The sequence below is a fragment of the Myotis brandtii genome, unplaced genomic scaffold, assembly GCF_000412655.1.
Source record: "Myotis brandtii unplaced genomic scaffold, ASM41265v1 scaffold1373, whole genome shotgun sequence".
In the NCBI taxonomy this organism is placed as follows: Eukaryota; Metazoa; Chordata; class Mammalia; order Chiroptera; family Vespertilionidae; genus Myotis; species Myotis brandtii.
Window position 1 is genome coordinate 283,928 of NW_005354889.1, and position 24,453 is coordinate 308,380.

General features: G+C 48.5%; 1 protein-coding gene across 1 annotated transcript in view; it reads right to left on the reverse strand.

Annotated features, from left to right (window-relative positions):
- RYR1 (ryanodine receptor 1 (skeletal)) overlaps positions 1 to 24,453 on the reverse strand; it is a 132,748-nt gene that overhangs the window by 80,029 nt on the left and 28,266 nt on the right. Inside the window, 21 exon segments of the mRNA XM_014535087.1 lie at positions 14 to 234; positions 1,930 to 2,099; positions 2,188 to 2,308; positions 2,656 to 2,764; positions 2,852 to 3,038; positions 3,225 to 3,360; positions 4,556 to 4,650; positions 5,048 to 5,180; positions 5,267 to 5,381; positions 6,175 to 6,448; positions 7,956 to 8,102; positions 10,115 to 10,226; positions 10,575 to 10,775; positions 11,113 to 11,373; positions 12,826 to 13,438; positions 14,690 to 14,916; positions 15,072 to 15,158; positions 17,123 to 17,288; positions 17,753 to 17,913; positions 18,736 to 18,868; positions 19,839 to 20,233. Of these exon segments, the coding sequence (XP_014390573.1) occupies positions 14 to 234; positions 1,930 to 2,099; positions 2,188 to 2,308; positions 2,656 to 2,764; positions 2,852 to 3,038; positions 3,225 to 3,360; positions 4,556 to 4,650; positions 5,048 to 5,180; positions 5,267 to 5,381; positions 6,175 to 6,448; positions 7,956 to 8,102; positions 10,115 to 10,226; positions 10,575 to 10,775; positions 11,113 to 11,373; positions 12,826 to 13,438; positions 14,690 to 14,916; positions 15,072 to 15,158; positions 17,123 to 17,288; positions 17,753 to 17,913; positions 18,736 to 18,868; positions 19,839 to 20,233 (4,064 nt within the window).

The window sequence follows — 24,453 nt, forward strand, 5'->3', positions numbered from 1 at the left end:
CCCGGCCGCCTACTTGCAGAGCGCCATGAGGCAGTCCTCGATGACGTCACGCTGCGCTTTGGTGAGGGAGCGGCCCCGGGACAGACGGTACACGGTGTGCAGCATGGAGTCCACCATGATGGCGCGGTGCTCGGTTCCCGCAAAGAGCGGCGCACACTTGGTGATGAGCGGCAGCACCGCCAGGCACAGGTATCTGTTCAGCGCCAGCGCCATCTCAGTAGTGCTGAACGTGGCCTGGAACGCAGAGTGGGGACTTCAGTCCTCTGTGGCTCCTGGGGTTGCCCTGGCACTCGCGCTGGACAGCTCTGAGCAAATGACCCAGGCTTCTGATCTTTCCTCCAAACCTGCTCCTCCTAGTCTCTACTCTCTTACAAAAGTGGAGAAGCCAATTAATGAACACTCATTACCCAGATTTAACATATATTTGCATTCTGCAGTTTTCACCTTGGGCATGTTTATTTCTTCTAACCCCACCTTTTTTCCTGTGATATTTTCATGCAACACCCAGCCTATACCATTTTATCCCAAAATACTTAAATCAGACAAGAAGTTCTATTTAACACTCTATGCTGCCATTATCACACCTCACAGAATTAACAATCCTATATAATAATCCTATATAATAAAAGGGTAATATGCAAATGGACCCTAATGGAGGAACGACCAGTTGCTATGATGTGCACTGACCACCAGGGGGCAGACGCTCAATGCAGGAGCTGCCCCCTAGTGGTCTGTGTGCTCCCACAGGGGGAGCTCCACTCAGCCACAAGCCAGGCTGAAGGCTGTGAGCGCAGCGGTGGTGGCGGGAACCTCTCCTGCCTCCTCGGCAGCACTAAGGACATCCGATTAACAGCTTAGGCCCGCTTCCTGGGGGAAGTGGGCCCAAGCCGTTAGTCGGACATCCCCTGAGGGCTCTCCGGATGCCAGAGGGATGTCTGACTGCCAGCTTAGGCCTGATTCCCCAGAGAGCAGGCCTAAGCCGGCAGGTGGACATTCCCTGAGGGGTCCTGGACTGCGAGAGGGCAAGGCCAGGCTGAAGTACCACCCCAAGTGCATGAATTTTCATGCACTGGGCCTAGTGTCTTCATATTCATTATCAGCTTCCTCCAACTGTCTCAAAAGTTGCTTTGCATTTAGCTGAGATTGTTTGGATCAGGGCTCCAGGGAAGGTCAACATACTATGTTTAGCTGACGGGTCTCGGGTCTTTTCATCTGCAGCGGTCCCTTTTCCTCCCCCGCTTTAAAGCTGTTTATTTGCTGAAGTAACTGGGTCATTAGTCCAGTGGAATCTCTTACTGATCACTTTGGCTGATCACTTCCTGGTGATGTCAGTTAACTTGTTCCTTTGCCCCAGTATTTCTGACAAGCTGATGGTTATAGATTCAAGTTCCTGTATTCCTCTTCCCAATTAACGGCCAAGAGTTATTTCTCCCATCTTAAAGAAGAGCCTTCTTTGACCAAGGTCACCCCTCCAGCACATTGCCATTTTTCTGCCTCCTTTGTTACCAACTTGAGTAAAAACTGTCAACACTCATTGTCCCCCACACCTCACCTCCCAGGCTCCTTAAACTCTCTCCAGTAAGGCTTTTGCCCCACCACCTTGTTGAAACTGTTAAGATCATCAGTGACCTCCATCTGGCCAAACCAGTGGTCAGTTCTCAGTCCTCATTGTACTTGGCCTTGGCAACTGTTATTAGTACTATTGTTGTGCACAGGTCTTTGTGTCTCCATGATGCTGAACCATCTCTGAGAATGATTATTTCTTATAACCTGAGGTGTTGGAGATTTCCACCCTGCCCCTTTCCCAGAATTCAGTTTTTCTTGGTTTTGTCTTCTATCTTGATGGTGGGGGAGGGAGGGTCAGGAAAGCTACACAATTTCAGAGCACACTATTTCCACTGAAGTAGGAAGGTTGGCCAGGCTGCTCACCGTGTCCAGTGAGGCAGCTGCCCTCATGTCGGGCAAGAATCCCACGTCCAGCACATGCAGCAAGAAGTCCTGGTTCTCAATGCCATACACACGGTCCAGGAAGAGCACCATGGATGCCTTGTGGTCGGGCACAAAGGATGCGGACATCTTTGGCTGTACCAGAGCCCCATCTGTGGACAAGGACTCAGGGGGTCAGCGATGCCCTTCAGACCCACCCTCCCCAGCATCACTCCCTTGCTGAGTCCCCCCCCCTCACACCTTTGCCCAGGGTGGGGATCTGCAGTGGGAGGCTGATGATGCCCACGAGGTCATCCAGGGGCACAAGGGAGCGCAGGATGGCACGGATCCGCAGGGCCTCCCCCTTGCCGGCTTGGATTAGCTGGAGGGGAGAGGGGAGCATGTCACTGGGAAACTCATGACCCATTTGGCATTACCCCACTCTATCCCTTCCTGTCCCACTGGAGCAGAAATCCTTCTCATGGGGATAACTCAGGGGTCAAGAATACACAGCCCTGACCCCAGCCTGTGTGTCTCCACAACAGCCTTGACTACCCTGTGTTCTCACTATCTGGTCTCCCCTCACTGGACAGGGAGCTCTGGGAGAGTGAGGTCTGGGGCTATCTTGGTCACTGGTGTGTCCCCAGCATTGCCTAACTCAGGACCAATGTTGAATGCCCGAATGAAGCAGTTTAAGGCCATGCACGCCCCTCGGACTTTGGTTCTCACATGCATCTCTGGTGCACAGCGTCCAAGAAGATCAATCAAGGCAGCGTAGAAGGACATGATGGCGTGTCCCAGGTGCACCCGGTTTTCCTCAGGGGGCTCCTCCCCAAAGCTGCAGGGGAAGGAGGGTGGTGTTGGGGAGGCAGCAAGGGGCACAGGAGGGCAGGTTGTTCTGTTGAGGAGGGGGCAGGAGACTCACTGCTCACGCCTCCGGTCCCTGCGGACACCGGGGCCGTCCCTCGCAGGGTCCTCAGAGATGCGGATGGCCTCTTCGATGGCAGCCAGCAGTCCCGAGCCACCCTCGCCCCGAAGGGCCGGCCCAAAGCACTCGGGCTTGCGGATGAGTAGCCGCACCACCACATTAGCGTTCTCCTCCACACTCTCACCTGGTGGCTCAGGTGGGATCAGGAGGCCTTGTGAGCCCAGGGTCCCTCCCTGGGTAGCCTTGGGCCCTGCACCTCAAGAGTTCATGCCCAGACCCTGCCTCCTGCCCACGCCAGGCTTGTAGCTCAAGATGTGAGCCACACCTGAGTGATCCCAGTCCCCACCACCACCACCACCACCTTCCTCACCGTTGACGAAGACAGCAAAACGCAGAAAATCCAGGTAGCGCTCACCGCCGCAGGGGTTCCAGCCGATGTCTGGGTACCCTTTGGCCAGGAGCATGGGGCAACTCTGGAGGCCACAGCCAGCCAGGTAGGACACCACCTGGGGGCAGAGGAGGGCTCAGCCAGAGGCCAGACCCACACTACCGTCCTCCCCAAGGCTCAGGTCCCTGCCAATCCCTGGTGCTCTGCACTCCAATTATCTCTGGAACCCACTGCAAACAATAACTCTCATCCTCTGCCCTAATTTCCCACCTGTCATCAGTGGGGCCTCCACCCAGGGCTCCCTGCTACCCCCAAATCTGTCCCCCACACTCAGTCAGAGGGACCCTGTAAACACCTGAATCAAGTCATGTCCCTCTCCTGCTCAGAATGCTCTGGTAGTGCATTACACATGGCAAAAGCCAGAACCCTCACTGTGGCCCACAAGACCCTCCACACAACCTCCCCGCAGTACCTCCTGCCTCACCTCCCACCACTCACCCCTCGCTCCCTCTGCTCTAACCACCACACTGTTCTTCAAAATCATGAGGGTTCGCTACTGCCTCGTGACCTTTGCACTGGCTGTTCTCCTGTCTGGAATGCTCTTTCCCCTGATGTCTACATGGCTCCTCACCTGCTTCAGAGCTTTACTTGAATGTCACTACCTCAGGGAGGCTTTTCTCTCTTGCTTACTTTTTTCTCTCTTCAACACTTATCACTAGCTAATATACCATGTCTTTTATTATTCATCTTGTTTATTATCCATCCCCCCAACTGGAACAAAGACAAGGATTTCTGTCTCAATCACTGTCATACTCCTACTGCCCTGCACATAGTAGGTGCTCAATAAACATTTGTTAAATAATATAATAGTGGATAACTGTTATTGAGTATTTACTGTTTTGTAAATGCTTTCACAGGTTAATTCATTTAATCCTCTGATCAGCTCTATAACATTGTTTTAATTATATTCATTCTGCAGATGAGGAGACAGAGGCTTGGAGAGTTTAGGCCATTTGTCCAAGGCCATGCAGCAAGGGAGTGGGGAGGGTTAAATCTAAGTTTCTGAACTCGGAGCCCTTCAGTGCTACACCCAGAAGCAGGGGCACAGAGGGCCAAGAAATGTGCCAAGGCCACACAGCTGGGAAGGGTGGAGCATGGATTTGCCCTCAGCTCCACGAGTGAGTGACTGGGGTCCTGATCTTTCCTTGAAAATTATTCTCTTTTTGATTTGATCCTGGACCATCCAAAATGGCTCCTCATAATGGGTCCTGAATCAGCAGGTGCCCCAGGGTCCAGGCCTCCTCCCTCCACACCTTCTCCAAGTCCTGCTCCTGCAACGCCAAGGCCAGCTCATTGTTGTCAATGACAGAGGCAGCTGCCACGTCCAGGGGTGTGGAGCCCTGCATGCCTGTGGGGGCGAGAGGTTGTGAGAATGCGTTTTGGAGGTGCTCAGCCACCTGTCTCCTGCTTATCTTACCCCCTCTGGGAAGCCCTTCCTGACCACCCCTTTCCAGCCTGGGTTGGGTGCCTCTTCTGTCCTGTGCTTCCCCATCCAAAGTCTGACCACTTTGGGCTGTTGCTGTCTGGGATGGGTCTGTCTTCCCTGATGTACAATGAGCCCCATGAGGGCTAGGCCCAGGGCTGTCTGGGTGTCCCCAGCACTGCTCATTACAGGATCAGACCAAGGGCAGTTGAGAGTCAGTGTTTACTGAATGAATAAGTGAGCCGTTGGAGAGTGAGGGGGGCCTGGATGGACTGCCAGGAGCGGGCTCTGGGAGGCATCACCGGGCTCGGGGGTTTCTCACCCAGGCCAATGCCACTGTTCTCCAGCAGGTAGCTCAGGTGGTCAAACATGGAGCGCTGGTTCTGCCTGCTAATGCGGCAGAAGTAACAGAGGAAGCGGCAGCAACTTGTCACCATCTTGGGGAAGCGGATCTCCTGGGGTGGGCAGGGTGGGCCAGTGGTCAGTGCCTGCCTTCTGTGGCTCCTGGCCCTGAGCTCCCCAGTCCATGTAGGACCCTTACCTTGGATTCGCCACCCCCAAGGACATTCACCATGACCTCCATGACTGTCTCATGCATGCCCAGTGCCCTCATCAGATTTGGGTGCTGGTAGAAAACTTTGTTGTTCATGATGTTCCTGTGGACAAATGTAGTTCTTGCGTGAGGCCCAAGTCCAGGGAGAGCCCCCAGACTCTTGGGGGAGCCGTCACCAAGTGGGCTCCCCTAGGGAGGAGACCTTTGTCATGTTGCCCATTGTACCCTCAAGTGCCTAGAAATGGCCTGGCACACAGTAGGTGCTCAAGAAATATTTGCTGAGTAAATGAGGCACTTAACACTGAGTGCTCAATACTATTATTATTATTGTTACAAGCAAGAGCTCACTAAAGCTGCACAGGGACTCTACAAGGTAGGCATGACTCTTCCCCATTTGAGATGAGGAAACTGTAGCTCCAACAGGGTGGACTTTGTGCCAAGAGTCAGCCACAGGTGAGTAGGAGCTGTTATCCCAGGGGTAGGTGGAACGGTAAGGGGAAGGGACATTATCTAGGGCAGCGGTTCTCAACCTGTGGGTCGCGACCCCTTTGGCGGTCGAACGACCCTTTCACAGGGGTCGCCTAAGACCATCCTGCATATCAGATATTTACATTATGATTCATAACAGTAGCAACATTACAGTTATGAAGTAGCAACGAAAATAATTTTATGGTTGGGTCACAACATGAGGAACTGTATTTAAAGGGCCAGAAGGTTGAGAACCACTGATCTAGGGAGATGGGCTAGTTGCCAGAAGAATGTATCACCCTGAGGATGGGGCATGGGGCAGAGGTGGAGGAAGGAGACATTATCGTATCCAGAGGATGTGGCCCAGGGGACAAGCTCTCCTCCCTTCCCCTGGGATTTGCAAAGTCAAGGAGGGGGCAGTGCCTCACCCAATGCTCTGGATCATGAGGTTCTCCTCCTGGGGACCCATCTGCACAATGAGCAGCGAGCGGATCTGGCCGAGGCACTCCAGCAGGCTCATGGTATCCACCATGGAGGATGGCGAGATGGTGTATGCCCGGGGCAGGGCACGCAGCAACTCCCCGAGCCCATCGTACTGACGGTGCAGGAGGCTGAACATGGCCCGGACCAGCTCGGGGCTCTGCACAAAGTCCTCTTGGGCCCAACGCACTACTGTGTGAGACACCAGCTCCTGCAGCGACTCTAGGAAGGAGACACAGCGTCAGTACACATTTCCTGACCAGGGCTTTGAGCCCAAACAATGTATAAGGGGCCCCTCTTTCCAGTGGCTCCTCAGTTACTAGCTGCCTGCCCCACGAGGCAGGAGTGCCCGGATTCTGGCAGATTTTTTCTATTGCTCTAAGACTCACTGATCTCTTCACCCTAGTACCTCTTCCATAAGGGCCTCCTACAAATTTCAAAAGGAAAAAAAATTAAATCGCTAGAGAACACCAGAGCACTATTATGAGCTTTCACTATGCACCTCTGAAAGCCCAACCCTCAATGCTATGTGTTCTATAAAAATATTGGCAACTTTTCATCACAAGGGTCAATAGGAACAAAGAAAAACTGTGAACATTTCAGTATCATTTGAAAATGATGTCAAAACAACTCCTTTTGACATCTATTTTCCCTGGGGATCTCCTTAGGCCTCGCCTCTCCTATAGCCAGCATCCATTTATCTCTCTGTCCCTCTTTCTCTCCCAACCCGTTTTCTTCCCAGGATTTCTGGGAGAGAAGACAGATGTTCTGTGTCTCAGGGTTAAAAGAAACCTCCAGGCACTAGCATTAAATGATGGTGTCAATTCATGACCTGTGATGTGCTAATCTTACTTTCCTTCCACACTCTGGCCCATCACTTCTGACCTCATCTCCTGCCCCTCTCCCCCTACTGATTTTGTACAAGCCACATTTGCCTCTAAACATACCAAGCATGTCTCTGCCTCAGGCCCTTTGCACTGGCTGTTCTCTCTGTACCAATTAATCTTCCCAGACTTTTGCACACCTCATTCCCCCAATTCGGACCCCTCCATGTTTGTCCCTCTCTCTTCTTTCACTCAACTTTATTCTTCTTCTTAAAACCCATGGCCACCTGACATTATGGCGTATATATGTATCTGTCATAATATTCTAAACTCCTTGAGGGTGGGGACTTTGACACTTCCCCCTAATATATTCCCCAGCCCTGCCAACATTGCCTGGCCCAGAGTTGGCCAATAATAGTTTCCTGAATGTTGTAGAATAAACCCTATAAAACATCAATGATTCTGCCTTTGTGAGATGAGGTTAATACATAGTTTGCATAATGAGCCATTGGCCCAACATTTATCATAACTGCTTTTCTAATCCCTCAGCATGGTAATTATTTCATCAAAAAAAAGAAAAGAAAAACAAAGCAAAGCCACAAGGACATGGAAGCCACAGTGGTGCAGGAGTTGCCATGTATGGATGTGAGTCTCTGCTCTGGGAGGGCCATATGCCACCCTGGTCCAATACATAATGTGCAGCCCCAACATTTGGAAGTCTACATGTCCACATGCAGCCCCACTCCAGCACGCTTCCTCTCTCACCTCACCCTCCATTCCTCCTCTCTAATATCCATTTACCCTTCCCTTGCGCTACTCCTCATAGCTGTCTTGAACCCAGAGGTTCCCCAAGCACAGGGCTGCCTGCCCCACCTCAGCCCTCTCCCTAATGGCCCAGTTCTCACGGGGTTTGCTCTCCTCAGCAGGCAGCTCCTCCTCAGGTTTCTCCTCCTTCTTCTTCACCAGCCGCACTTTCTCCAACAGGCTCATCAGGCGGCTGCCCAGGGTGACCTCTTCCTCTGGTTCCTCCTCCTTCCCCTCCAGCTGAATTCCTGGAGGTGGTCAAGGATAAAGGGAGTGTCACTCATCTGTTTGCTATTCGTAAAGTTAACCATTCACTTTTTCATTCTTTCATCTGTTCATTTATTCATGCATGCATTCATGGTTTTTTTCATTTATTTCTTTATATGTCCATATGTTTTTTTTCATTTATTCATTCTTTGAAGACTTTGTCTTTTAAACCAGCTACTGTAAATATGTTCACAGAGCTAAAGGAAACCATGTCTGAAGTTTTTATTTTTTAATATATTTTTATTGATTTCAGAGAGGAAGGGAGAAAAAAAGACAGATAGAAACATCAATGAGAGAGAATCATTGATCGGCTGCCTCCTACATGCTCCCTACTGGGGATCAAGTCTGCAACCTGGGCATGTGCCCTTGACTGGAATCAAACCTGGGACCCTTCAGTCCTCAAGCCAATGCTCTATCCACTGAGCCAAACCCGCTAGGGCATGTTTGAAGTATCACAGAGAAGTATGATGACAATGACTCATCAAATAGAGAATATTAATAATGAGGTAGGTAATATAAAAAAAAATAACCACATAGGAATTCTGAAGTTGGAAAGTACAAAAACAATTTTAAAAATCACTAGAGAGGTATGACCACATTTTTTTTAAAACAGGTTAATAGATTTAAAAAAAATGTATATATTTGTTATTGATTTCAGAGAGGAAGGGAGAGGGAGAGAGAGATAGAAACATCAATGAGAGAGAATCATTGATCAACTGCCTCCTACATGCCCTTTACTGGGGATTGAGCCTGCAACCTGGACATGTGCCCTTGACTGGAATCGAACCTGGGACCCTTTATTCCACAGGCCAACACTCTATCCACTGAGCCAAACCAGCTAGGATATGACCACATATTTGAGCTGGCAGGAGAAAGCATTAGTGAACTTGAAGGTAGGACAATAGAGATAGTCTAGTCTGAAAAACAGAAAAATAATGAAGAAAAACCAACAGAGGTTCAGACCTGTAGGACACCATCCAGTGTATCAATATATGCATAATGGGAGTCCCAGAATAAAAGCAGAAAAAGGGGCAGAAAAAAATATTTGGAGAAATATGATCAAAAGGTTCCAAATTTGATGAAAAATATTAATCTGCACATCCAAGAAATTAAACTCCAGCCCTAGCTGGTTTGGCTCAGTGGATAGAGCATCGACCTGTGAACTGAAAGGTCCCAGGTTCAATTCTGGTCAGGGACACATGCCTGGGTTGTGGGCTCGATCCCCAGTGGGGGACTTGCAGGAGGCAGCCAATCCATGGTTCTCTCATCATGGATGTTTCTGTCTCTCTCTCCCTCTTCCTTCCTCTCTGAAATCAATAAAAATATATTGTTTAAAAAAGAAATTAAACTCCAGGTAGGATAAACTCAAAGAGCTCCACACCTAGACACATCATACTCAAACTGTGTAAAGGCAAAGATAAAAATAAAAATTTGAAAGCCAGCCAGAGCAAAACAATACATTATAAGGAAATCTCAGCAAGATTGTCAGCTGACTTCTCATCAGGAACAATGGAGGTCATCCATCCATCTTTCCAGTTAGCCATCTCTCTACTCTCATCCCTCTGCCAATAGCCATCCATCCATATACACATCCACCCAAATACCTATATAAATATATCCTCCCTCTCATCCTCTATCTATTCACCAATACATCTATTCATTCATTCATTCATTTAACCAACCAACAGTTACATAGTACAATACTCTATCAGTGGTTCTCAACCTTCTAATGCCGCGACCCTTTAATACAGTTCCTCATGTTGTGGTGACCCCCAACCATAAAATTATTTTCATTGCTATTTCATAACTGTAATTTTGCTACTGTTATGAATCGTAATGTAAATATCTGATATGCAGGATGTATTTTCAGGGGTTGTGACCCACAGGTTGAGAACCGCTGCTAGATGTTTAAGATCAGGAAATCTTAGGGTAACTTCAGGAGAGGTCTCAAGGAAAAGTTTGGGAGGAAGGTTCTCTGATGCCTTCTCCTTACCACAGTGTGCCAGCAGGTCTTGATGAAATTTGAGCAAATCCTGTCGAATCTCTTCAGGGAGAGGACAATCTTCCTCTTCCTGACCATCTTTAAAGTGCACTAGCATGTTGATCTAGGAGAAGGTCAAATGTCAGAATGAGGGTCAGAGACCCCAGAGCAGAAACACTGTGATCAAGGATAAAAGATTTGACTGTGAGTTCCTGTCTAAGGTCATGAGCCAAAGTATAAGTTAACGAAGAATATATGGGAGACTAGACGCTTGTAAAGGGTCAGGGTCAGTCTGGATGACTCAGAGGTCAAGTTCATCCAGAGATAGGTAGGACAGTAAGAGATAAGTTATCAATAGAGTCAGAGATCAAGAACAAGTTTAGAGGTCAAGTACCATTGGTGATATGAGTAGGGGAGAAGTTGAGGTTGGGGTTTAGACAGTAAGGCCAACCAGGGTCAGGGGTCAGAGGACCTGCTCCTGGGGTGGGGAACGGAATTCGCGAGTACGCCGGGCAGTCTCAGCTGCAGACATGGTGAAGGCTTTCATGAGGAGGCCATAGCGGTCCCGCTGGTTGGCCTGGAGCTTGTCCACGTAGTGCTCTGCAAAGGCTGCCAGGGACTCTACTCGGTGCTGCAGCTCTCGGTCACAGAAATATTCCAGCAGGTGGCACATCTGTGGGAGAACAACCATGCATTAGGAAGGATGGTGGTCAGACCATGAGGACTTCCTTGAAACTTTTCTTGCTTTCTCTCCTCCTCTCAGGGACTCTGACCTAGTCCAGCCACCATCATCTCTTGCCTGGATCCGTAAAACAGACTTCTCCATGGTCTCATTTCTCCAATTCATTTCCCACTTGGAAACCAGAGAGATAACTTCAAGCCAGCAGCACTTCACTGCTTTATGCACTCCCATAGCTCCCACTGCCTCAGAATAAATCCGACTCAAGCCTCACCACTGTGTCTCCCACCCCAGATGAATGGAGGTTGGAAAATTAAAAGAACCAGCCCACCTGTAATTTCACAGACTCCGGCAACTTCATCTGGAGAAGCCCCTCCTCCAAGCCTTCTTTTTCCTCTTCTGCTGTCTCCTCTTCCTCTTTCTCCTCATCTTCCTTCTCCTGTGACTCTTCCTCCTCGTCCTCCTCCTTCTCCTCTTCATCTTCTTCCTCCTCCTCCTCTTCCTCCTCTTCCTCTTGTTCCTCAGTGAATACTTCAGGCTCAATCATCTTCAATATCTGTTTCACATCCTCATCGCCAAAGACGCCCATCACCTACAGGACAAAGCCTGGGTCCTTCACTGTGGCCTGCAGAGCCTCCATAAGTAAGTCCCAGCATCATTTCCCAGATCTGCTTTCCCTGCATGTGGCAGGTTCATTCCTGCATTGTCTATATGGCTCCTCTCACAACCAGGAATGGCATTTCTCTGCCCTGACATTCATCCTCCTTAAGATCCCCTCAAATCCTTATCCTGTGTCCCACCCACATGGTCCAGACCACATAGCTAAATATGAGCACCTTTCCCTTCCCAAGTGTCTATTCTCCCAAGCTTGAGCATATGTGCCTCTGGAACAGGACACACCCTATACCTGATGGAGGCCCTTATAGCTCCCAGCATATGCCAGTTCTCAATCAACACAATGGAGATGCTAACAGATGGAAGGAAATTGGGTAGATAAAAGGGAAGAAGTGAGAAAGAGAAACATGGATGAGTGGGGGGAGAACTGGGTGGCTGAGTTAATGGATGGAATAGTAAGGGTTTGAAGGGGAGAAGAAAGATGGAGGGGTGGATAAGGAATGGAGAGGTGAAGTTAAAAGTGAAGGAAGAGATGGGAGGTGAAAAGATGACAGAGGATAAATGACATATGGATAGGTGGGTAGGTGAATGGATTGTTTGATAGATGCATGAGCAAGTAAATGAGTGTATGGGTAAATAGATAAATGGGTAAGTGGTCATGGGATGAGGTGGTATGGATGGATAAATTTATGAATGAAAAGTTGGATGAATTTGTGGGTAGGCATATGAATGAATCATTAGATGGGTATGTGAATAAAAGGGTACATGAAATAAGGGATGAATAGAAGATGGAGATTGGGTGGATGGGTGAGTAGATGAATAAGTGTAGGTGGTTGGATGGATTCATAGGTAGGTGGATGGGTGAAAAATACCTATGGATAGACAGATATATGTATGGGTGGACAGGTAGGTGGATAATGAAGAATGGATAAATCTGTGATGGTGCATGGATGTATATGTGGATGTATAGATGCACCAGTGGAAATAGGATGTATGAAAAGAAAGTTAGGTTAGTAAGTAAATAGTTGATAGATAGATGAATAAATGGCATGGTGAATGAACTGATGTATGAGTGAATAGAAGGCTAAATGGAAAACTAGAATGAAAGCTGGACAGATTGACACGTGGATGGATGTATATGGTTGGAGAATGGAAAAATAAATAGATGTATGAATGGTGGTTGATTGGGAGGATGAATGGAAATAAAAGCTTAATAAATATATGAATAGATGACAGATTAATGAATGGAAGGAAAAGTGAATGAAGGATGAGTAGATAATGGAGGGATAAATTGAAAGGTGGAGATTGTATAGATGGAGAGATGAATGGGCGATTAGATGCATAAATGGAAGGGGAGTCGATGCATGTATGGACAGATTATTTGGAATGTGGAAGACTGGGGCAGAGGAAAGCAGGAGGAAGCCATTACCAGCAGGGTGGACACAAGCTTGAGCACAGGGACAAACTGGAACTCCACAGAGCCCCCGACAGGGTCGCGTGCGTGCTGCCCACCATCGCGCACTGCCTCCCCCAGCATTCTCAGTGCTTTGTCCCGCAGGGCCTCCAGCGGGATGCTGGGGCTGAGGCGGGCTGGAGCTTCCGCCATCCCAGTAGCTGTCAGGGCAGCCACGAAACAAGGCGGTGAGAAATGGTGTGGAGGTCGCAGGGAGGTGGTGATGCCCACGCCAGGCAAGCCGTGGCGGCGGGGACCATTATCCGTGCTTTTTCCAGGTGGGAAGAGGGTGATTGTTCGGGTCTCAGGCGTGAGGGGCACGATGTACTCGGAGAGCATGGAGCGACGGCTGCGGCAGGCACTCTCCAGGTGGATGCTGATGAGGAGGTCGTAGTAGCCAGCGCGCAGAGGGCCAGGCAGGTGCGCGTCTTCCAGGGCGTGCAGCAGCTGCGCCTGGTCCACGTGGCTGCACAGAGCATGCGCCACGCGGTTGTTGCCCAAGGCGCACACTGCGCGGTAGAGGCGGAGTGTGTGGGAGTGGAAGCGCTGCAGGTTCAGGCGCTCGGACAGCTCCAGGATGTCCATGCACCTGTGGCAAAGATGAGCCACAGACAGAACAGAGCAGGCAGAGGAGGTGGGAGACAGAGACACAAACCACAGAGAGGCAAAGAGGTGTGTAGGTGAGTTTTGGCGGCCCCAGCAGGGAATCCCAGTGTTCTGCTGGGCCAAGGTTCTGTGCGGTCTATGGAACCGGGTTTAGGAGTCTCTGAATGGTTCTGGAAGTCCCTAAGGGATCTGGGGCGCCCTGGGAATGTCTGTCACTCTGGGGTATCTGAGACTCTACCGAGAAGATCTTGTGACTCTGACATGTATCTGGGATCCAGAATCGAGCGCGACCCCCTCCCTCCCAGGGCAGGTCTGAGATCCTGGTTATGTGTGAGCACCACTAGAGTAAATGCTGCTAGGGGAGGCCATTTCAGTCTGTTTGGGTGTTTTTCTTTTTCTTTCTGTATTCCCCAGCACCTAAACAGGACGTAGCACATAATAGGTGTTCAATAAATATTTGTTGACTGAATAAATGGATGTGTCTGGCCCCTGGGGATGGGTGTGAGCCCACTGAGTTATACATGAGCATTACTAAAATGTTTGTTCACAGGGCTTGATATTCTACAGCCTGGAATGCCATCAATTACATAAGAAGAGCTCGAAACTATTTGTCAAATGAATGAATAAAGGAAAGATGAGGCATGTTGGAAGCCTCCTGGGTGAGCCTGGGATTCCTGGCCATGTTCAGAGTCCTTAAGAGTATTCCTGTGATCCATGTCCGGTCCCCTGGAGTGGGTTCAAAGAGATCCATGGGGTGTGCCCGAGAGACCCTGCGGTGCACCCAGACCTCTCCAAGGAATGCCCAGGACCCTCCGATGTGCACTTGAGGCCCCTTGGGGGAATGGGCTCTTTGATATGGATCTGGGCTCCCTAAGATGGGTTTGGAGCCCTGTAAAGTGGGTCTGGGGCCCTTGGGATGTTTTCTATGGTCCCCTGAGGTGGGTCTGTGGTCCACTGAGAAGGACCTAGGAGCTCCTGAGGTGGGTCTGGAGTTCCCTGGAGTGTATCTGGGAATGCCTGGGTTGCATCTGGGTCCCATGAGGTGTGTCTGGAGCCCACTGAAATGGATCTAAGGTTCCCTGGGGTGTTATCTGGGGACAGTAAGGTAGGTCTGGGCCTTCTAGAGTGTTGTCTGGAGTCCCAGGGTAGTGTGGGGGGGCACTGAGTTAGACCCAGACCCCCGCCGCCGCTGCCGCACCCCCCCCCCATCAACTTGCAGCCAGGGGACCCTGACCGGTTCTCCTCAGGGATGTGCAGCGCCATCATGATCAGTGGCTCCTGGCACTCCACGGCCCAGCCCAGTCGCTCTCCAGCACGCCGCGTGTCCACCTGCAGGAAGTGGTTGGGCATGCGGCTCCACGAGATGGGCATCAGCATCTGCACCTCGAGTCGCGGTGGGCACTGCGGGGCCGGGTTCTTGCGCTCGCTCAGAAACATGGCAGCAGACAGCGGCATGATGTTCTGGGGGCACAGTGCACTGGTCAGGATTCCCAGCCCTCCATCCTGCCACCCTGCTTCCAGGGAGACCTCCCAGATTGCCCCATCCCCTACAGCTACTTTTCCAGCCTGGCCTCCCACACCTCCCACCTCCGCCTGTCCCATCACTGCACTCTTACCTTCTGCTTCCCCAGCTCAAATTGGATGACATTCTGGTGGGTGGGCAGGACAAAGACAGCAGGAAAGAGCTTCGTGTTGGGTTCCACCTGGCAAGGGATAACGGCAGGGTGAGGAAGAGGGTGAGCTGCAGGTGGTGTTGACTCTGGAACCCAAACTCTGGGGCTGATTGTCCCATCCTGATCCTGCTGGCACCTGCAGATCCAAACTAAGACAATGTAGGCTCCACAATGGCCCTGAAGCCGCGCTTGGGCTGCCCTGCCCCTGACCCAGCCAGGTCAAGTTCCTCCAACTCCACCGGGGCAGTCTGTCGCCTGGTTCTCTGTCCACATCATGTCCCTCACCACGAATGCCATTCCCATTTCTCTCCCAAGCATACGCATTCTCCCAACCCCAGAAAGCATCCTCTGACTCCCCTGCCCCCAGCACTTCTGATCTTCCCAGTGGAACCCACCCAGCCTCCACCACAAACACCACCATCTGGAAACAGTCCTGCCAAAACCAACCCTGAATCTAATTGCGCCTCTGCACCACGCCCAGTTTACAGGAAATACAGAGGACAGAGGAAAATGTTCAGATGACACCACAGTGGGAACTAGGCCCATACTGTTCAGATGGCAGTGTGCACAGAGTCCCCTGGGCTTTGTTAAAGTGCACATTCCAAGTTAGTGGGTCTGGGCAGAGGTAAGATTCTGCATTTTTCTTAAAACAATTTTTTTTCAATTACCACTGACATACAATATTATACTATTTTTAGATGTACAACATAGTGATATACCTTACAAAGTAATCACCCCAATATGTCTAGTACTCACTTGACAACATACATAGTTATTACAATATTATTGCCTATATTCCCTATGCTGTGCTTTACACCCCTATGACTATTTTTATAACTGACAATTTGTACTTCTGAATTCCTTCACCATTTTCATTCCAACCCCCCTCCCATCCGGCAACCATGTTTGTTCTCTGTACCTATGAATTTGTTCTGTTTTGTTTGTTTGTGTATTTTGGTTTTTAGATTCCACATATAGGTGAAACCTTATGGTATTTGTCTTTCTTGGTAGCATAATATCCTCTAGGTCAATCCATGTTGTCACAAATGCCTAGATTTCATTCTTTTTATGACTGAGTAGTATTCCATTGTATGTCTGTACCACATCTTTATCCACTTGTCTATCAGTGGACACTTAAGTTGCTTCCATATCTTGGATCGTGTAAATAATGCTGCAATGAACATAGAGGTAATGTTTCTTTTCAAATTAGGGGTTTGTATTTCTTCAGATAAATACCCAGAAGTGGGATTACTGGGTCACATGGCAGTTCTATTGCATTCCCACCAGTAGTGCAGGAGGGTTCCCTTTTCTCCACATCCTCACCAACACTTGCTGATTTATTGAAAATAGCCATTCTGACAGGTGTGAGGTGATATCTCATTGTGGTTTGTCTGATGACTAGTTTTGCTGAGTATTTTTTGTAGAGATTCTGTATTTTAACAAACTCTCAGGTGATACAGACACTGCTGATCCAGGGACCATAATTTAGATGGATTAATGGGTGGACAGGAGAATAAATATGACATAAAGCCATTGCAGTAAAATATGGATGGTAGATTCTTGGTAGTGGGTATATGGGTATTCACTGTACAATTCCTTTAATTTTGCTGTACACTTGAAATTTTTCATAATAAAATGTTGAAAGGAAAAGTCCACCTTAGGATTCTGGCCCATCTAGGGTGTTCCCTGATTGGTGAAAAGGTGGCCACTGGTGGCACCCATCCTAATAGGGAATACAAACCTCTCTCTAAGATCAAGGCTATGTTTTGTCTCCTTCTTTCTGGGCCTCAGTTCACTGGGTGGTTCAACTAGACTGTTTCCCTGGGGCCTGCCAGCTCTGGCCTGTCTTGAGGACAGAGTAGGTTCTCTTTGTTTTGTTTTAGGTGCTGTTTTTGTCCTGTTTTTTAAAGGTCTGGACTCCAGGGGTGTCTGGGAAGGTTGTCCCAAGATGCTGGGACATGATACTATTGCTAAGTTGAAAGGTATGGGCTCACCTGGAAAAAGGTGTTGCTCTCTTTGCCATTGGCTGTAAAGGTCATCAGGCCAGTGGCCAAGTCCACCAGGCAGCCAATGACAAGGTCTGTGTGGCTGATCCGGCCCTGCTGCCCGGAGCTCACAAAGTCTCCGCCCCACACCATGTAGCAGTTGCTGCACTTGAGGCTGGAGGAGACAGGGGTGGTCAGTGCATGGGTCCTCAGCCAAAGCATTCTAGACCCTGAATACCTCCTTCCCCAAGCTCCTAGAATACCGTGACCTCAGGGCTCATCCCCAAACCTCCACCACCTGCAGACCTGAGCACTAAAACCCCTCACCCCAGACCCTGAGCTCCTCAGAGCTAGAATTCTTAGAAGCTGGTGGGATGTTCTGGAAGGAGAAGAAGGAAGGGGAGCAAAGAGGAGAGAACAGAGAAAGGAGGTGAGGTAGAAAGAAGAGGGCGAGATGAAAAAGGAGGAGTAAACAGAAAAGAAGAAATGGAAAAAGGAGAGGAGGAAGAAAAAAAGCAGAACAGAAGCCATTGGAAGAAAATAAACAGGAAGAGAGGAGGAAAAGTAGGAGGGAAACTTCTGAGCCAGGTGCCCAGTGCTGACGTCCCGCCTCCCACAGTCCCCACCCCTCCCTGGCACCTGCTATGGACGTTGCCTTGTTCATCCCCCATGGTCACTGTCACTGCCCGGACCTTGGTGAGGTCGAAGTTCATGTCGTGCTGATGGTAGTCAGGGGTGACCCAGCCCACCCACACGCAGCTGGGTTCCTGGCCAGCAAAGACCCTCACGGAGTAATAGTACTGGAGAGGCAAAGGGAAGATCAGTGGTCAGTCCAAAAGAATGGTGACATAGGGCTTCCCTGGGACTTTAAGTGGGTTTCTCTGGATTCTCAGTGTCTTCTGGGAGTTTAACCAGTTTCCAGATTTGAGACCCCGTGGGTCTATGTCCCTCTGTTTCTGTGTTTATTGATGTATTTCTAAACTCGGGAATCCTTTGGGAGTATTTTGTGATATCCCCAAGTTTGGGTCTCTCCTCAGGTTACAGCAAAGTTACAAATAAACAGTGGCTAACAAACAGCTCACTAATTAGCTCACAAGTTAACTCACTTAATCCTCACAATTACCATCAATTGTAATAACCTTACAATTACCATTTTACTGATGGAAAAAGCCATAGAGCTTTTTGACAAGAAGACCCAAATGGCACCCAGATGACCCATGATCCTAACATGGCTGTTTGTCTCAGAAAATATTCCAGATTTGGGGAATCCCAAAACTATTGGAATAATTGTAAATTTTGGTTCCCAGGAATATACTAGAATAACTTAAATTTGGATATATTGAGTTTATATGGGTGAATACAAATATTGGGGCCCCAAGTTTATATTGGTTTATCCCTTGGATGTTTTTAGGTCCCTGGGAGTTATATTAGTATGCTTTATAGCTTCACAGTGATTCCCACAATTTTTAGGCTCTATGGACCTAGGAGTTCAAAGGATTAAATCAGTATGTGCTATATTTTGAGGTCTCCAGTGTATATTGAGGTATGGCAGTTACTGGGAATCACAACATGAAATTCTGAAATCTGAGAGGTTTCTAAAGTTGAAGGTCCTTGGTTCATACCGTGGTGGTGTTGAGGATGATCTCAGGGTCATCACGGTTATCAGCAGGTACCACCTCTCGAGGGAGTCGGGGTAGAGCCGGAGTGGCTGGTGGCTGGGTCATCATGGCAGCCTTTTTGGCCTTGAATAAGAACCTGGTGGTGGGGAGGAGAAGTTGCGTAAGAACTAGCTCTCAAGCCCAGCCCTCCAATCCTCCTGACTACACATTCATGCTCCCCACATCTGTCCTAACTACATCCTGTTTCTCATACGCAAGGCCTTGCCCTTAGAGGATAGAATTCCCAACTATGACAGCCTAATCCATTCTGAAAGTGCTGCACTCTGTGCTTGTGAATGCTGGTTGACCCACATTTAGAGGAGCATCTGGGAACATGGAGCTTCCCTTGGGGGCTACAGTGGTCCCCCTATGTCAGCATTTCTCATATGCATTTCTCATATGGGTGTTAAAGGAATTTGGGAAAGGACCATTTTTCTTGTGTGGCGCTGTCTGGTACACTGAAAGCAAGTAGAATCGATGGAGACCTAGGAGCAGCTTGATAACCCAAACTGTGATAATCGAAATCTTCCATCATTTCCAAACACCCCAAAAGACACAGAACTACCCATTGAAAACCACCACCATAGTAGGGGGGAAAGCTGATTTCATTTTAATTCAAGTTTAATGCCTTCTGAGGGCATCCCTTGAAATAGTTTTGGGGGTACATGTGAGACACAGAAATGACCCTGATTTAGAAGACCACTGGTGTTCACTGGGTTGCCTTTGGATATGGTCAACTCTGCCAAGATACTGAGGTCCTCCCTATAAAGTCCATAGTTGATGAAGCCCATTGGGTGAAATGCTTTGAGGGCCACCAGGTACCCCAAGGATAGTGAAGTTCTCCATAGACATAGTGGGGCACCCCAATTTTACATTCTCAGGGAAACTAGAGTTTCCTAGGAAAATAAAGGCCTTCACTTGAGACATGATAGGATCCATCAGTATTCTGACTTACTTCGCATATATGGGACACCTTGGGATACATGGGGTTTATCAAGTTATTGAGGTTGTCTAACTGGGGGTCCCAGGACAGACCTTAGGCCTCACCTGGCCCCACCTTGACTTACCCTCTCTTCTTGTTCTTCTCTGTGGTAGCATCCTTCTCATTTTCCGCCCTGGCAGGCTGGGCCTCTGCCCCAGCCTGGAGGGTGCCCCCAGGTGTCCCCTCCTTGGCAGTTCCCTCTTTACCCCCCTCAGCTTCGCCCCAGCGCCCAGCCGAGCGGCGCAGGTTTTCATAGTCTGTGTCAGGCTCTGCTGCCCAGGCTTCATCCTCAGCAGGGGGCTGCAGGCCAGGGGATGCCAGAGGGGTGGCCCCCGCAGTGCAGCGGAAGTGCTGATGGAACTGGACTGGAAGGCTCAGGCGAAGAAAGAGCATCTCCACCAGACTGTTCTGGGAGCCCCAGGTGCGGTGGGTCAGGCGCAGGCAGGGGGGTGTATCCACAGTGCCATCCACACGGGCCACCTGCAGGGAGAGGCAGGAAGCACTGAGCCTGATAGGTGGGCTAGGGCCTAGCTAGCCGCTAGGCCATTGGTCCTAAACCCAGGTACACACGGAGCCGCCATTAGGCCTTAGAGCACCTGTGTGAGAATCAGCCAAAAGTATCCCCTCCTCTGGGTGGATAAACTCCCCATGGGGCACACAGTTTGGCCATGGGGTGCAGTCAGCCCTCTGTCAACCTTTGTCTGGGCACCTGGTACAGTGGCAGCCCTTGTCAGGCACTGGGATCACTTTCAAAACCTACCTATAGCCATGACAGGTTTTGCTCAGTGGTCAGAGCATCAGCCTGTGGATGGAAGAGTTCTGGGTTCGATTCCCTGTCAAGGGCATGTACCTTAGTTGCAGGTTCCCCAGCCCTGGGGGGGGAGGGCATGTGTGGGAGGCAACCAATCGATGTGTCTCTCTCTTTCTCTCTCTCTCCCCCTCCTCCCTCCCTTCTGCTCTCTCTAGAAATCAATGGAAAGAATGTCCTCCAGTGAGGATTATAAAAACCTACCTATGCACAGGCCTTACTCCAGACCAAGTCACCCATCCACCCATCCATCCATCCACTCGTCCATCCAACCGTCCACCTGTCCACTCAATCATTCGTCCTTATACCTGTCCGTCTGTCTATCTGTCCATCCACCCGTCCACTTGTCCACCGGTCCATCCATCTGTCCAACCCACAGATATTTACTGAGTACCTACTGTATATCAGGCACTGTTACAGATTCTGGGAACACAGCAGTGAACAGAACAAAGGTTTTGCGATCCTGATCTCTCAGGGAGACCTCGTGGGGAGAGCAGCCCAGGGTTTTGTAAAGGTGCCCCAGAAAAAATTTGTTACACTTATGAGTGGAAACATAACACTCAGAGAAGTGCACACATCATAAGGGTATAGCACCTTGAGTTTTCTAAGTGAACACACCTGTGTGCCCAGCACCCAGAAGGAGAAACAACACAACCACGCCTCCAGGAGCCCCCTCAGTGCCTGTTTAGTCACTACCCTCTCAAAGACCATGTGAGTTTCTGATGAGGGAGATGCACCTACCTGGCCTAAATAAGGGATAAAAGCAGGTAGAGGGACAGATGCCTGTCCTGTGCGCTCCAAGTACAGACTCTCCAAGTTTTCTGATTCAGCCCTAACCAGTTTGGCTCAGTGGATAGAGCATTGGCCTGCGGACTGAAAGGTCCCGGGTTCCCTTCCGGTCAAGGGCACATGCCCGGGGTTGCAGGCTCAATCCCCATTGGGGGGCGAGGAGGCAGCCGATCAATGATTCTTTCTCATCATTGATGTTAATATCTCTCTCTCCCTCTCCCTTCTCCTCTGAAATCAACAAAAATATATTTTTTAAAAAAGTTTTCTGATTCAGTTCAAAGGGAAAGAAATACCAATCCTGCAATAAGTATATGAAACTCCATGCTCTGGTTAATGTAATATACTCTGCTGTACTGAATACAGTGTGTAATTTTTGTCTGCGGCTAAAAACTAAAATCTGTGTCCCGGTTAATCATTTGATTGCACATGTGAGATTTGCTGCTGTTGCAGTATAAACACTAGGTATCATAGGATTGAAAATTAGTTATATTATAGTTCATAAAAGCTGAAAATGAGAAATTAAACCTGCAAGCGAAATGTTTGAAATGATTATATTCATGTCTACATAAGATGTGATTGGGACATCAGACAGTTATAGTGATGATTTAAGTACTGATATTGAAGAAAACCAAGTTTTCTTTCTCTTTTGGTTTATTGACTTGGTTTAATTTCCATTATGCAATGTTGTATAATCAAAGCATTGTAATCTTATTTAAAAATACATTACTTAAGAACAAAAAAAGTTTTCTGGAGACTCCATCAATAATTGGAGAGGTTCCCTTTCTTTGATGCCCTCTCAAGTTGACCTCCTGAAGGACCAGCTGCTGAGATGGACTTCTGTGCTCCTCACCAGCCAAAGAATTCACCTCAAGCCCTGGCTGGTGTGGCTCAGTTGGTTGGAGCATCGCCCTGTACACCGAAAGGTGACGGGTTCAAATCCCAGTCAGGGCGTATACTGGGGCCAGTTGGGACCAGTGTGGGAGGATGTTTCTCTCTCTCAAATCAATTTTTAAAATTTAAAAAGAGAATTCACCCCAAACTGTGAAACAAAAATTTGCTGTCCCCAGACTGAAGGCAGGATCTTCTCTCTCTTCCCTTCCTTATAAATCCTGGACTTTTCTCCTTGACAACAGTCTACTGACCTCTCCCTCCTGTGATTTGTGTGCAAAGTAACTAAATGTCCAAGTTATCCTTTCACAGTAACACCCTCCTGATTTATCACAGCACAGATTAGCTTTGCCTGTTCTTGAACTTTCTACAAATGGGACCCTACAGTATGTGTTCTTTTGTGCCTGGCTCTTTCACTCAACACTATGTCTGTGAGATTTGTCCACATGTTGTGTATGTACTACTTTGCTCACTTTCACTGCTATCTAGCATTCTGGTCTTTGTGTTGTGAAGACCATTGGCAGTGGCAGGAATTGGGAAGTTCACGGCTACTCCATCACCTTCTCCTGCCCCAGCCACCTCTCTAGTCTGTCTCCACTCTCACCTTCTACTGTCAATAGGAACCTTTCCAAAGCTCAAATCTAAACTGAGGAAATCTAAAATTTCCCTGTTTAAAACTCTTCAACTTTTATGTAGTCTTAAAAGGCCTCCCCACAGCCGTAACCGGTTTGGCTCAGTGGATAGAGCGTCGGCCTGCAGACTGAAGGGTCCCGGGTTCGGTTCCGGTCAAGGGCATGTGCCTTGGTTGCGGGCACATCCCCAGGGGGGGGATGTGCAGGAGGCGGCTGGTCGATGTTTCTCTCTCATCGATGTTTCAAATCTAAACTGAGGAAATCTAAAAGTTCCCTGTTTAAAACTCTTCAACTTTTATGTAGTCTTAAAATGCCTCCCCACAAAGACTTCGTAATTATAAATAGAAAGAGAGTGACTTTACAGTGGGGGAACTGTCAGACTCCACCTTAACTACAGAGTCAACGTTGATATAAGATACAGAGACATCGTGTGCCTCCTGATAACCTACACAACATAAATGTTGCAGAACCCCTGCCAAGTACCCAGAACCTGAACCTAACCATGAGGAATCATCAGACAAACCTGAACTGAGGGACATTCTGCAAAATAACTGGCTTGTACACTTCAAAATGTCAATGTCATGAAAGACAAAAAAAGGCTCAGAAACATTCTATTTTAAGACTAAAAGCATAGCAACTAAATGCCATATGTAATCCTGATTGGATCCTAAACCAGAAAAATAAAAAGGGACATTATTGCCACAATTTATAAATTTTAAATATGGGTTGTGAATTAGGTGATAGTTATACCAGCGTTAAATTTCCTGATTTTCATAACTGCACTGCATGTAGTTCTGTAAGAGCATAGTCTGTTCTGAAGAAATGCATATTGAAAGTTTAGGGGTAAAGAGGCATGATGTCTCCAACTTACTCAAAGGATTCAGTAAAAAAAAGAGGGAGACTGTGTGAGAGGGAGATCCGAACAATGCCATGGATGGGAAAACTGGGGCTCAGGAAGAGACAGTCATTTGCCCAGTGTAAGAGGCCAGCTCCAGCTCTGTCTGATTCTAAAGCTAAACCTCAGTCACATAGGATTCAAGTTCTTCCCAGGTTGAGAAACAGACTATCACTTTGGTCAATGGGGGGTATTTATGGTAAGAGTCTGACCCTGAGTTCAACCCTGGGAAAGAAAAGACACTGGAGTCTAAAAATTAGGATACTAGCCCCAGCTGGTTTGGCTCAGTGATGGAGCGTAGGCTTGGGGACTGATTCTGGTCAAGGGCATATGCCCAAGTTGCAGGCTCGACCCCCAGTAGGGGGCGTGCAAGAGGCAGCCAATCAATGATTCTCATCATTGATGTTTCTATCTCTCTATCCCTCTCCTTTCCTCTTTGAAATCAATAAAAATATATTTTAAAAAATTAGGATACTAAAAACAAATAAATGAACAAACAGAAAAGACAAATAACAATTGGTAAGGAGGGTGCCAAAATGTACTCAAGGTTTATATTTCTTTAAACTTTGTTCTATGATCAGATAGTTAAAAGACTGGAAATTTCCAATGGAATCATTTATCCAGCTTCTCTTTCCTCCATTTCCCCATTTTATAGGCAAGATACCTGGAGCTGAGAAAGGTTGTAGTT